Source organism: Conger conger, chromosome 4 (assembly GCF_963514075.1).
Source record: "Conger conger chromosome 4, fConCon1.1, whole genome shotgun sequence".
Lineage (NCBI taxonomy): Eukaryota > Metazoa > Chordata > Actinopteri > Anguilliformes > Congridae > Conger > Conger conger.
The window spans coordinates 16563743-16577619 of record NC_083763.1 but is presented as its reverse complement, the minus strand read 5'-3'; the positions used below and the strand labels follow the sequence as shown (position 1 = coordinate 16577619).

At 40.5% G+C, this 13877-nt stretch overlaps 2 protein-coding genes across 7 annotated transcripts in view; one reads left to right on the top strand and one right to left on the bottom strand.

The window, feature by feature from the left end:
* Positions 1–444: 444 nt before the first annotated feature.
* Positions 445–6140, bottom strand: tmed5 (transmembrane p24 trafficking protein 5). The gene is made up of 4 exons (XM_061238625.1): positions 5644–6140; positions 4481–4578; positions 4123–4309; positions 445–3260 (listed from the first exon to the last, which is right to left on the bottom strand). Exons 1-4 carry the CDS (start codon positions 5821–5823, stop codon positions 3042–3044), a joined length of 684 nt encoding a protein of 227 aa, XP_061094609.1. The 5' UTR covers positions 5824–6140; the 3' UTR covers positions 445–3041.
* A 692-nt stretch (positions 6141–6832) lies between these two features.
* Positions 6833–13877, top strand: part of suco (SUN domain containing ossification factor) — a 43654-nt gene continuing 36609 nt past the window's right edge. For all 6 annotated transcript variants that reach the window (XR_009708491.1, XM_061237708.1, XM_061237707.1 and 3 more), the window contains exon 1: positions 6833–7141. Coding sequence is in view for 5 of the 6 variants with exons in the window: in XM_061237708.1 (XP_061093692.1) it covers positions 7089–7141 (53 nt within the window). In the remaining variant the exon portion in view is untranslated. The remainder of the gene's footprint in view (positions 7142–13877) is intronic.

The following is a 13877-nucleotide window of genomic DNA, read 5'->3' as shown; positions in this document are numbered from 1 at the left end:
CAGCTCTGGGGAAGGGATGGGCCAGACACTACAGCCAGCTGCACAAAGCCGTGTGGGAGGGTGTAACTTAGTAGTCAGGGCTGCTCATTTCAGCTGCTTGGAGAAGGGCCAGATTCTTAGGCAGTGGCAGTGAGGACCTGGTTTATGGTGATGTATATCCAACCCCTCTCTGGACCAGTGTCAGGGCACTAGGCCAGGGTGTCAGTCATTGCAGCTCACAGTGACACAGAAAGGTCAGCATGGACTGTACAGGGGGAAAATGTTCTGCTCTATGTGCACGTACTGTACAAGTGGCCAATAAGGGCATTGCTGAATGACATTACATGAATGTTGCAGACATGCAATCTTCTATTACTTTTTTTGTTGTTGCAAAAACTATTACATTTTCCAGGATAATTCATTTCCATGTTGTGCCTGATCAAATAACTCCCAGCCACAAAAATACATGAGAAAAGCAGTAGTATTTAATTATATACAATTACATTTTGATTTATCCAGTAAAATGAGCTCCTACTTTCTTTGATTCATATGTATTTTGTAAAATATGTGAAATGGATATATTTCTAACCAACAAATTTCAGTGGTTATTTAGGATATTCTGCTGGCTGTCAGGGTGCTGAATGTATAGTAGGGCAGTGACTAAGTGAATAGCAAGATGTTCCAAAAACAGTAATAAGCCTCCAGGTAAACGCAATTCATGACATGTATATGTGCTAAAAAGTGACTTCATTCAATTGTTTTAATAATTTAACATTTTTTTTATTCATATTGTTCTAGCAATGATATTCCCTATGTACAGAAGAGAAAGTTGGATCAGAAAACAGGGCAAAGGAAATCATACCTGTATGTTTTCAAATTATGCATTTGTGCTTTTAGACAATGTGAACAACAGCACCTTTGAACACACATCCACTATCATCAAAATGTACTTAGGCTTTTAATTTTATCTCTCAGATAAATTATGTACCGATTCACTACATTAGGTCTGGTCAAATAAAACTGATCTTCAGTGCCACGCTGTTCATAAAAAATTGTATTAATAGCATTAGTAATATACACACACAACAGTGCTTTAAGGAAAATGTGTAAATCACAATTTTACAATGAATAGTTGGATGGATAGGGTCTGAGTCATCTTGGGAAGAAAAAAAAAAACCTCTTAGAATTTACATAACAGGTATCAGCTTGTCAGAAAACTATGGATGGCAGTGTGGCATATTTGTTAGGCAAATCCACTTGCAAACAAGTTGCGTTTTCAAACCCTAAGTAGGGCACAATTTTGCAAAGCAAATAAAGCACTTCAGTGGAGAATACTATATGTACAAAATAACATATGCTGTCCTGGATACAACCACCTTCAATAAATTACAAAATCAGTTTCACCCAAATTCTGTAACTTCATGCTACTGTAAACTGCAGGAGATCCTAAAAAACTCATACAGCCTCATAGCCATGATCCTGGACAACCACAGGGCATAGGGTTAGTCTTTGTACACCTGCACTGTACCAAGCAGATACCGTTTTGTTTTATACATCTTTGGCGGTTCCCTATTAATCCAGAAGATGGGGACATTGAGCTGCTCACCAATGTCCCTGCCAGAAATATGTAAAACGGTGAAACCAGTAGATCTGCAGTTCCCTCACTGTCACTCAAGCAATGTACCACCCCCCACCCCCCATTGGTGCTCTACATCGTGAAAGTACCCCAGACTCCCCCTGGGAGTCCACACTGCAGAGCTGTATGCTAGAAACAGATCTCTCGTCTAGACTAAAGACAAAATGTCAAAAGAAAGATAGCACTTTTCAGCAACCATAAGGTCATCTGCATGACTGTAGTTTACTGTGCAGCTGTTGGCAAACCGCAGCCATTAGAGCTCCAAAGGGAAAGCAGGCCTGCAAACAGGCAGGAAGGCTGCTCTCCAGCCAGGTAGAAACCTGACACCTGTAAATGCAGCTCTCAATGGGCTAGCACTTGAAGGCGGTGAATTATAGATAGGCCTTGAAGATTTAACAAGTGATCCCTTTCCCTCACTCAGCTACACTTTGGCTGGCTGGCTGGTTGGGCATCCCTTTACAGGGGTGAGTAGCCAGCACAGGCCTGGCATATCAGGGTGTATCTGCATGTAAGTTCATCAGAATCACATTTATCACATAAGCAGAATTCATGTTGAGCCCTGCCTAAGTCACTGCGGAAAGGAACCACCCACATCCTCTGATGCACCTAGCAGAGGAAACCTCTACACATTTCAGTAACAAACAGAAGCTACCTACAGGGGGTAATGTGTGGCAGCAGCAAAGTCACTTTTCAAGTATGGTGAGGTGTGGCCAACTGAATAACAGGACAGTGCAGTCACAAGACTTCAGTGCCTGGAAGACTTTAGTCACCCTACTTGTAAACAGGATTTCCTTTTATGTCAATGCAGGTTACTTTCAAATAAAAACTTTTTTTTATACAGTAAGAAATAGGTCACATGGCAAATATGTTTTGCTCTAAATTCGGCTTAGTCCTTTGTGTGCTAAAACGATAGACCAATAGGTCTACCAATCTCATTCATGTGTTCATCTCCATAAATTAATCAAGCAGCTTTGGAGATGTGAATAAAATCTCTTTGATGGACAGAGACTGATGGAGATAAGGTGTGCAATCCGGCCGCCAGTGAGCTCTCTCTCTCCACGGCTCCTGTGCAGCACTGAATGATTGTCTTTAACACATCAGTAGAGTGAGAGAGAAGGGGGAGTCCAGTGAGCTAAGGAGGGACCTCCCACTATTCCTCCTGCCTGAAGTCACTGAAGACAGACAAACTGACTGGACGGATAGGGCTAGGCAAAGTGTGTGTGTAAATGTGTGTGTGTGTGTGTGTGTGTGTGTGTGTGTGTGTGTGTGTGTGTGTGTGTGTGTGTGTGGGTGGGTGTACGTGTGTGTGCGTGAGTGTGTGTGTACGTAAAAGTTGCCTGTGCAGCACAGCCCAGCAGCAGTTTGGGCTCTGTTGCCGTCTGGGCCTGGCGCAAGGCCATGTCTCTCCCGGGGGGGGCGAGGGGTGCTAGGTGCGGCTCTTCCTCTTGTCGTCGAAGAGGCTGCGCAGCAGGTAGACCTGGAGCGCGGACACCACCAACATGACCAGGAGGTTGGTGCAGGACCACAGGTTGACGCGCTCGTAGTTGCTCTCCTGAAGGTTGCGGTCCCGGGCCTCAAACGCACGCAGCACTGTCTGAATCTGCAGGCTCTTCCCCAGGCGGGCCTTCACGCTGTTTATGGTGTCCTGGAAGGGAAACAGGGCAGAGATGAGGCTCCCTCCTCACCGCTCCGTGTACAGCCACAGTGTACTGACACTCAACAGCATGGGTGGACAGCAAGGGCCTATCCGCTATTGGATTTTGTGCCAACTTCTGCTCTTAATTATTGAATTAGCTAAATAATGTCTTATGCACCAGCCACAGCTGCAGACTGCAAGTGTATCCTAAAGATTTTAATGAGCTCCAGTCCAGGAGGGAACCAAATTCATTTACAGAGCGGTGAATTGGTTGGAACAAGAACCAGCTTACAGATTGGCCCTCCAGGACCGCACCCCTGCTCAAGAGTCCACCGTGCTGGGAAGTGAAACCAGGCCTGAATTAGCCAGAAAACAGCTGCAGTTCCTGTAACACTAAGGTCTGTTTGCTGACTGAAACACAGTATATGACAGACTGTTTATTGGCTGAAATACAGAAAGTGGGCAGTGCAGAACACACATTTGACAGTATTTCTGGCGTCTGCACACTCACTGGCACGCAGCTAAGGGAATGACACGTGGACGGGTCACTGTGACACACTGTGCCTCAATGCCCTCTGGGAGCATGCATGCCAAATTCCTAATCAGAGGCACCAAATAATACAGTGCCACCCAGACTTAGACACAGACAGCACATCACCAAATAATACTGTCCTGTCAGTAAACATTCCTAATCTTAATCAATCAGGATTTAAACCTTTCATTGACACAACCTATCATCTTTGGCCGTAGAATACTACACAAAAAGTGTTGAGGTTTTTTGCCATCTTTCAATGGGAAATGGAAAGGAAAGGACAATTGTGGCCTGGGGGACATAGTGTGGGGATGAAACCAGGTAACTATGCAGCTATACCATGATGTCCTCCAGTTTCATATCCAACATATCCGTTCCATGGACGTAGTCCTTCCAGCCCTCAGGGTCTGAGCCGTCTGGGTCCTCCATATTGTCTAAGATCAGCTCAAAGAAGATGATCTTCTCAGACACGGCACTGAACGTGTTGTCAAAACAGAACATATAATCTCCATCCTCCGTCTCCACTCTGTGGACAGGGGTTCATTTGGATTATGAAGAGAACACCAAAACAGAATAAATCTAATTGAATAAATGCATATAAATGTACTTATAGTTAGAAACACATTTTGTAAACTCTGTAAACTAATACACAGTTATCTGTGAAACAAGAGCGCTGAGCATATTACATGCGACCTACGTGTGCACGCCATCAGACTTCCGGGAGTCTCTGGCCAGTATACTCCCACTTGGTGAAGACAGGTAAAAATCAACATCCAGGCCTGCTCCATCAAGAACCTGCGGACAGCCCAACACACAGGTAAACCAATGCACAAAAACCATAGCCATCACTGATGTCATGTGATGAGATGAGAGATGCTTCAATAATCCCAGAGAGAAATTGTCATCTACCTCATGACAACTACACAGTACCATGCCATCACCAGAAATCGGGCTAAATCAGACTGCCGGTGCAAATTAAATATGCTGGCGATTTACTCATTAAAATATACACAAGCAACGATCCTTGATCTTTCAGTCAGAATGACCTCTAACATAAAAGGGAATACTTTCGAATTTCCACACAATTGTAGATGTTTGTTCGCTGAAAACGACGGCACTATGTAGTCAAGGTTTATGGCTTTCGGATGGGATCTTTTGGCCTGGGGTCATGACCAGACAACAAACCACAGTTACTTCTGTGCCACTCGGACACTAATTGATTAAGGCGGATAAGTTGACGAAAGTTACCCTAAATATTTCATCATGACCTACACCTACTGTAGTACTATACTAGTAAGTACTATACTTATCAGTTTCAGATTAACTTAAGAGACTCACAATTTTATATTGACTGTAAACAGAACAATTCGTCAGACAAGTTAACTTACTGCAAGAATCGGCAATATTTTAAGCTGCCAATTTAAGAATGAATAGCAATTAATATATTTGGAAAACAGGACAGACCCTGTATTTTTACTTTGCGTGCGTTAGCTACAGCATTTCCAAAAGGCAGTTAACGTTAGTAGTAGCCAACATTAGATAACTATCTAACACTAAATCAGTTTGACCGAAAGTTTTAGCAACTCAACACCACGTAAAATACATCCGAATATCTGATATATACAATAAAGTAATACGTTTCCGAAACATGACATGATAATGACAACTTTACTAGCTAGCTACCCAGCTAGCCATTTAGTTCGCTAACTTGTACACTGCACGCTGCACAAGTACGCTGTATTACCTAGCTAAATGGAACTAGACGTGCCAGAACATATGATAGAACATCGTTAGACTCGTCCAGATAAGTTGTAGTCATACCTAGAGTCTGAAATATGAGGAAGCAAATAAATATTTCACCTGATATTCAATTTCCAGTGATGCGTCCTTCTTCATTGTCTGGAAAAAGCACTCTTTGCGACCAGCGGGTAGGGTAAAGGTAAAGTCACTGTCCAGGGACTGGGAAAATGCGGCGACGAGAACCCTCTCTGATACACACCCTGATATTACCAAAAGACAAAACACTGTGAGCACAGCCATCGTCCCCGCAAACAAGCAAAATCTGCAGTCTAAATATGGATAACGTGAAAGTAACTAATCCAGGAATTGAAGTTTATTGTTAGTGGAGCTGTACTCTGACGACTCATCAAAAGTTACTTGGACAACCCCTCAATGAGTCGAGGAGAGTCTCAAAAGGACCCCCGTAGTAGTGCGGCCTTCATGTGTAACTTTATCATTCGAATCGGGTTGTCTTCGACATGGTGAATATTTTGAGTAAATGATCCGACGGTGCTGTTAAAAAGAATCTTGACATTAAAAAGAATGTAGCATACATTCAGTTCATTCTAAACCATGGCAAAAAAGTAAATCCAAACAGGCGTTTTCACAGACGTGCTTTTTACAACAGCATGCTGGGAATTGTAGTGTTTTTAGTGAAAGCCTTGCCACTGTATGCGAAAAGGAACTCCGGAGTATTCACAATAGATATATTTTCGATAAAATAAATCTCGCTTCATCTGCTGAGCTTAGATATTAGGTTGCATCTCAGATATTATATTCATGCTAACTAATATAATTATATATGTGCCAACTTTTTATATATATATATATATATATATATATATATATATATATATATATATATATATATATATATATATATATATGTTAAATGAAATGTGTAAAATATATACATATCCTCGCGACATAGTAATAACAAAGCCACTGACAATTTCAGGAGTATAGGTCGCTACTTAAATTAGATAGCTTATGGCAAGCTTGCTTGACAGTCATCCCAAACTTTTCCGATCATATTTCGTGTCATCCCGTTTTAACAACTAATCAATGTTAAAAGGATATTGCACAATCGTTTGAGAATATTTAAAGTTCCTGTAGCTATGCCTTTTGGTAAATGTGACGCGTCCGATGAAATAAGTTCCAACTCAGCCTAACGAAACGGAAGCGGGAGGAGCCAAAAGTGGTTGCGTCACTGGCCGAGGAAACTGGCTGTTTCTATTGGTTTAGAAGAGAACCGCAGCAGCGCCAGGAACTGGAGAGACCGAGCAACAAGAACAGATAGAAGCCAGCAGGAAAAGAAAGAAAGAGCAAAGGGGGTTGACAGAGGGAACATTTATCAATTACGGGTGTATGTGCAGTGAAAGGTCACTCGCTGTCTTCCTTTTAATTATTTTTTAATTACCAGTAAAGCTTATTGATAAATCACAGCTCGGGTTATTTTCTTGTTGCAAAAGGAGGTTAGGAAAATCAAGAAAAACAGCGAGGATGTTGGTCCCCGCGGGAAGATAATGAAGAGGCTGCGTGTTGTGTTGGTGTGCCTAATTGTAGCTCTCCTGTGCTGGTGAGTTCAATTCTGCTTTCCATTTTATTCCCGGTAGCTAGCTAGCTAGCTCGCTCGCTAACGTCTTGATAACAACGATTCCTTGATTAATTATGTAGTCACTGTTCTGTCCTACCCGCTACGTTGCTATAATGGTTTCAGCCAGCAAGCTGGCTACATTTTTATCGTTTGGCTGCCGAGATGCGATAAGCCACGAGAAGGCCTGGCAGGGTTTGCTAATCGGTAGACTCATCTGAGAGTGGGATGTAGCTTGTGAACTTGTTGGAATGGGAATGGGAATGGGAATGGTAATGTTATATACGTTAGACTGGCTAATGTATGCTAGTTATCCCTCAAGTCATCCATCTCAGTTAATGAGAAATCGGGACACATCTACCACTATAGTTAGCTATTGAGCTAGCTGCCGAGGGAGCAAGGTGGCATAGCGAATGGTTGCACTAGCATAGCTAACGTTATTTTGACAAGATGTTAACATTCGCAGAGGCATTCTAGATGGCTAACATGAACTTATATTGCTTCCACTCTTTTACATCTAAATGTTAATATGTACATTTTATTGTTAATGTTAAATAACTTATCTAGGCTAACGGTTAACGGGCGACCATTCCACGTATTCATAGAGACCAACCAGAATACAAGCGCTAATATCAACCGTTAGCTGGCTATTTAACCGACGTTATCAAGCTAGCTAAGCAGCTAGCTGTTAATGTAGCTGGTTTACAGGTTGCCTCGCCAGCATTGCTGGCATGCGGTAGCTAAGTCCAATTAAGCATCCACCTAGCTTGTCAAGCTAGACAAGCTTTACCTAACATTACCTTAGCTTGCGTTATATTGCATACATGTAATATCACCGTCAACTAGCTAACGCAATATGGGTAACTTACTTGAGTGACGTTAGTAAGCTCTAGCTAGCTAACGTTAGTCTAGACTTTGAGCAAACAGTTGGTAAATCAGCCAACATCAGTGGCGAATCGATTTAGCCTGCCCTAGCATTGAGGGGTGTTGACGCAGGTAAGTTAACTTGGCTACTTCTAGTCGCCCGAGTCAAAATATATCAGTATATTTAGCTTGTTAACAACGTGTGTTTGCTGATATAATAAATTATATATACCTAAAGTTTGTGCGAAAAGCAATAGTAAAACTGCCACGCCCACCTTCTTAACTAATGTTAACTAGTTGGTTGTAATGGGTGAAAAACAAAGCCTAAACAAAAGCCACAGCACAGCCCTCTTTTAGTCTGCAATGTAATGTTGACTGCTTTGTATAAAATATTTGTTCGCAAAGCTTGAACTATTTTTAAAAAATCTGAAATTGAATTTATTGAGGTGCCGTCTTAATGGCGATGCACTGTATTATAGTTTAGTTATTTAATTTTTTTTCACTATGACGAGTAACTGTAAGTACAGGTCATGTTCGCCACAACAATTCTCTTTGCCCTTAAATTAGCTGGATGATGTAGTCCCTGGATTTAATTCCCTGAACAAAGTGAGCCCTGTCGTGAATTGATTTGTGCCAATAAAAAGCATGATGTCATTCTCTTTAAATCCTGTCGGTGCAATGTAAGCGGTTGCTTATTTGATTTCAGGACATATTTAAGCCATTTAATAAACACCCAGTCACAATGAACGTGCCCAGCAAGAAAACACAAACAAAACATTGTCTTCCGCAAAAGATTTACTTAAGACTCAATTTAAGTCTTTGCCTTAAATTGTGGAATGCATTCTTTAGGTAACCCAGATTAAATTAATGAACTGTGACAGAATGGTATTGCCTTGAACAAATATATTTAAATGTAGAAATTGGTCTTTTTGCAACATAGGAAGTTTTGGAGTGATTGCCGTTGAATAATTCTGGGACTTGTGTCTGAAGTACAATATCTCACTGTGTTATGGGCTTCAATCGTTCCTGCGAGTGAACTGTATATCCTATGGTACAGTATGTGCATTCTGTTATCAGAATGCTGATTCATCAATTATAAAAAGAATGGTTGCGGCCAGAGACAAGCAATTGCTGGTGAATGCATGCCACAGTGATCAATTTCAAACATACTGTTTAAAACGGTAAGCTCTGGGGGTACATTATTTAAACATGGATTGAATGTTTATTTTAATTTCTAAGAAGTGTCTATACATGTGATTCTAACAGCATTTATATAAAGAATATTCAGCAACACAATTCAGTTTTGTCATCCATAACATGCTTCTGGATATGGGCTGTACAGATTTCCTGAGTTTTGTGATTTTTAACCCTTTACCTGTAGATCTCAGATTACTTGGCAGCACACTTCTCTTCAGAGTCAGGCTATTTAGCTTGTTGGATGTCTGTCTTTGTGATTGTACGTCTATATCTTGTCTTTCAAATGTCCAAATTAAGTATGTCATGTTTTCCATTCACTTTGTATTTGAGGAAAGGAGGAGGGTTTTCGGCTGTGTTGAAAGGTAATTTTCTGACATTCAAATCACGTCTAGTAAGACTTGCTGTTCATGTTTGTACATGATTCAACCTTCAACAGTCGCTTAACATCATTTTGCGTCACAGTATTCCAGGATATTTCATAAAGCTTTGGCCTATATCCTGGAATTAAATAAAGACTGAAACATATTTGAGTTAATTTGTCATTACATATTTGTTTCCATGTTTTCTAATCATTTTAAAATTTCATAGCTAAACACTCATTTGTCAGTTTTTGTTGATTAGATTTTTTTTAAGTGATTTTTATAGTTGTTGTTTTTTTTTTTGCTAATCCAATTTAAGTCATACAGTCCAGAGTTCCATTTTGAACACTGAAAAAGTTTCCAGTTAATGGAGCACTGTAGATTTCTTTGTATATGAGGTTTAATTCTTCACTGCAGGTGGCTCTCCTGCCTCTGTTGCATAGATACAGTGGGGCAGAACTCAAAGATGGCATGGATAGTGGGGCTCAGTACAGCTGCGCATGCTGAGGTCTAGGACTGACGGGCGGACAGTGTGGGCCCCTGCCCTCCCATAGCAAACATGTAGACATACAGGCCCAATAACAACCGCAGACCCTGTCACACGCCAGTATCAGCTTTTCCACTGCCAATTATAACACCTCTGAGATGGGACACTAAAGCAGTTGGGGTAATTGCTGGGCTATCTCCTAGTAACAAGAGTGAGAGGTATGTTGTTTGGTGCCATGGAACGCCCACCGACTGTAGGGTACCTCTAGTTTGCTGTGGAAACTAGCTCTCAAATCTTGCAATGCTCCATTTCCAGTTCCGGTGTATTGACCCCTTACTGTTTAATAAAAGGAAGTAACAATAAACTGCTCTAAAGACAAGTTGCCACATTTGATGGCATTATACAAATGTGAGGTCATTGTTGGATGTAATTGGAAATGGCCTTTTTTTTATTTTTTTGGCCTAAAATTGAAAATGTATCTTGCACACAATTCTTTCTTCAGCATTGCTTCCATATGCCGTGTGTAGAGCAGAATGAAGTATGGATACTGTTGGACTAAAAGTTGGTTAGTTTTGTTTAGTTTTGCGTAATAAAAAAAAAAAATGTAATAAATAAAACTGATTTGCTGTTACATACTGTTCCACTGCATTTATGTTGTCTTTATGCAGACTTTAGTGAAGTGGAAAGGGTGGACAAAAATATAACATTTGACACAGTTTCTTTGAAAGAATCACTGCCCTGCATGGAGAGCCTTCCATTTTGTGTGTGTAGAAGCCTTTGAAGGACACTTCAGTGAAACCGGCACAGACTACATTCAGGTAAAAAAACAAAAAAACTTCAGTATTGAACCTGTTAATGGAACCTTTGGATTAGCTTCCGGATCCAAATACAAACACAATCACACCTTTTATATGTGAACCTGGCCATCAGTACAGGCAACATTTTTTTGGCTTCCATAAAGTCTGCACCCAATGGAAAACAAAATGGAGTAACATATGATTGCCTAGTTTGAAGAGTAAACATTTAAGTGTTTGTTTCTGCTGTTATTGTTATCTCAGGTTTTTAAGGCCAGAGGTTGTTGGACAGAGAATTGGAGATTCATGTGTGCTAATGAACATCGCTTTTGTTCTCTGAAGGTGTTGTATTATGTTTATGCTAGATGGTTGCGTTCATGCAAATTACATGCATCAAACAAGTTAGGACAGTTTATCTTGCCATTAATCGTGTGTTGTGAAAGTGGAGTACCTGTGACAGTTGAATGGAAGCCAACGGGTATCATGCATTGTTTGTCCAAGCCTTCAGGGAAGTCGGTTTTGTTTGATCACATAGAAGAACTATGACTGTTTGGTTTTGTATGTTTTGGACTACACTTTCAGCTTCTTCATTCAGAATACCTCCATATTGTTCTTCTTGACATGTGGTGTAAAAAAAAAAAAAAGTACCTATTAATGGTACCGAATGCCCAGAATTATTCTTACTTTGGGGTGTTCAGTATAAGTATTAACAGATTCTGCAGTGTGTAGTGATGCGGTTGCATACTTTTTAACAAACTTCATACAATTTTAAGAAACCATGCAATACTTTCCTCTACTAATGTTTATTCTCCAGTAATCTTCCTGCATATTTGTGGATTGTATTTTCAGCATTAATTTCCAATAGCAAATTCAAGGGGCTAGTAGGGTTCTCCCTCTAACTCACCCAGCCTCTTCTTTTGCTGAGAATGCAGTGTTCCAGTTCTGCTTCTCTGCACTGCCTGTCGATGTGCCTTGGCTGAACTCTTGTACAGGAACTGTTGTCTGACTGTGCACCCCATTGCTCTCTGTACTGGGAGCTCAGCGTGGCTGTTTTGCATGAACAGGTTATGAGCACACAGGACTAAGAGAATAGTTGCCTTTTTTTCCACACTTCCATGACACTGATACATTTTTGTTGTTTTTGTTGTGATGAATGTATTTTCGACATGCTTCGTTGCAGGTCAGGCTTCACTCTTTCTTGCTTCAAGCTCTGATGCCTTGTGTGTGAAATGCTGTCCTAGCTGGGACTGTTGATGGAGCATTTGGTTATGAAGTGAACCAAGGAAGTGAATTTGGCAACCCAATGTTGAGGGTCTGTAGGGTTGCCAGATTTTCTCTAATTTCCAGTTTAACACATCTATCAGCCATAGCTGCTTTACCATATGCCAAATAACCAGTCAGAACGACAAATTATTCTTTATTTGAGACCTTAATTCTGGCTACAAGGAAAGGGGTTCAAAATAAACACATATTCTTGATTAATGACATATTGTTTTGTGTTAAAGAGAATTGCTCTTTCCACTAGTATGTAGCACCACCATTAGTTCTCTCGGTGTGCACCACACTAGGGAAGAATGACATCCAATTAAAGGAAAATTTCTATAATTCACACTATGTGCCAGGTAGGAAGCAACACAAAAATGTAATTTATTGTTTATTGTGTCAGGTGAGGGTGAGATGTTTTCTTGTAAGTACAAATATTGCCAGGAGCTGTCGTTTGCTGATGAGAGTTTGAAAAATGAGACCAATCAAAATGGCATAAGAATTGTCTCTCAATTCAGCATTGTGACTTTTGCCATCACAAATTCCCTTTCCGATAATGCAAGTGACAGCCTACTTTGTCATTTGAATTAGCTTTATCTCTGTTCTTTACCGTTTAAATGAACAATATTTATTTCTAGCTGGCCAGTTATATTAGCAAAATATCAGCCTAACCTGCTTCTTCTTGATATGATATGTATGGATAAAGTTATTTTGGAACTTCTAAGCACTACAATTTTTGAAGAAATGACTTGTCATTTTTATTTAGATGTGCTATTTTCACAGATTTGCTCATGTAAATTTTGTTTTGTTTAGCTTTCATTTATTTTTCTTTATTGAATAATTAGCAGAAGGGTATTGTACAGAGTATTGTGGTATTGGCATACACAATCATTCCAAGTGCTGTTGTGGCCCAGTGGTTTAGTCTACCTCTCTATAAACCTCTTTCCAAGTCTCATGTCAAAGCAAGCAACCCCCATTCTCCTCCAGATCTCACACTGCAGTATCCCCATTCCTTTAAGTCAGATGTGGGCAAATCCTGTCCTGGAAGGCCGGACTTGAACTGCCCATTCATAGGTTACGTCACAGTAAAGCGTTTCATACGCACGAAGAGTCTCCCGCTGTCATGTGCTAATCAGGAAATGTAGCTAAATCATCAGAAGGTGTCATTTAAGTCATTAAGGCCTGAAGTTGGCAGGAAAACCCGAAATAGATGCAGCCTTCGTTGCCCACCTCTGCTTTAAGTCCTCCAGAGTGTTTCTGATCTCGGTGTCACTGTACAGGGACCGTTCCATTGCGTATCTCACTGGTATGATCTAGATAACTTGGGCAACATCCTTTTTTTTTTTTAGTGCAGTGATGTTATCAATTTGATAATTTCACACAAATGTTGCAAGAAAATTTCAGTGAAATTTGCAGGTTGCATATTAGGCGTTATAGGCTTATAGGCTTATATTTACTATCCAATTTTTTGAAAACAATTATTTTGATTGATTATGATTGCTTGATTACGTGCTCATATTCTGATTTACTGACTGAGGAGATGCATGTGCTTTAAAGTGGGGGCTGTCAAGGATTTGTTTGTCATTAGCCACATTTTTTCAGTTTTAAGGCCTCTTTAAATGGACTCAGATTCAGTTGTAAAGCCATGTACAAATGGGTCCTGAGTTCATGGCCTGAACTTTCCATAATATAGGATGATTTAAGATCCGATTGTAGTTCTTGTAAGAACAGAAGCGAGTATTCAAAACAAGGAAGGG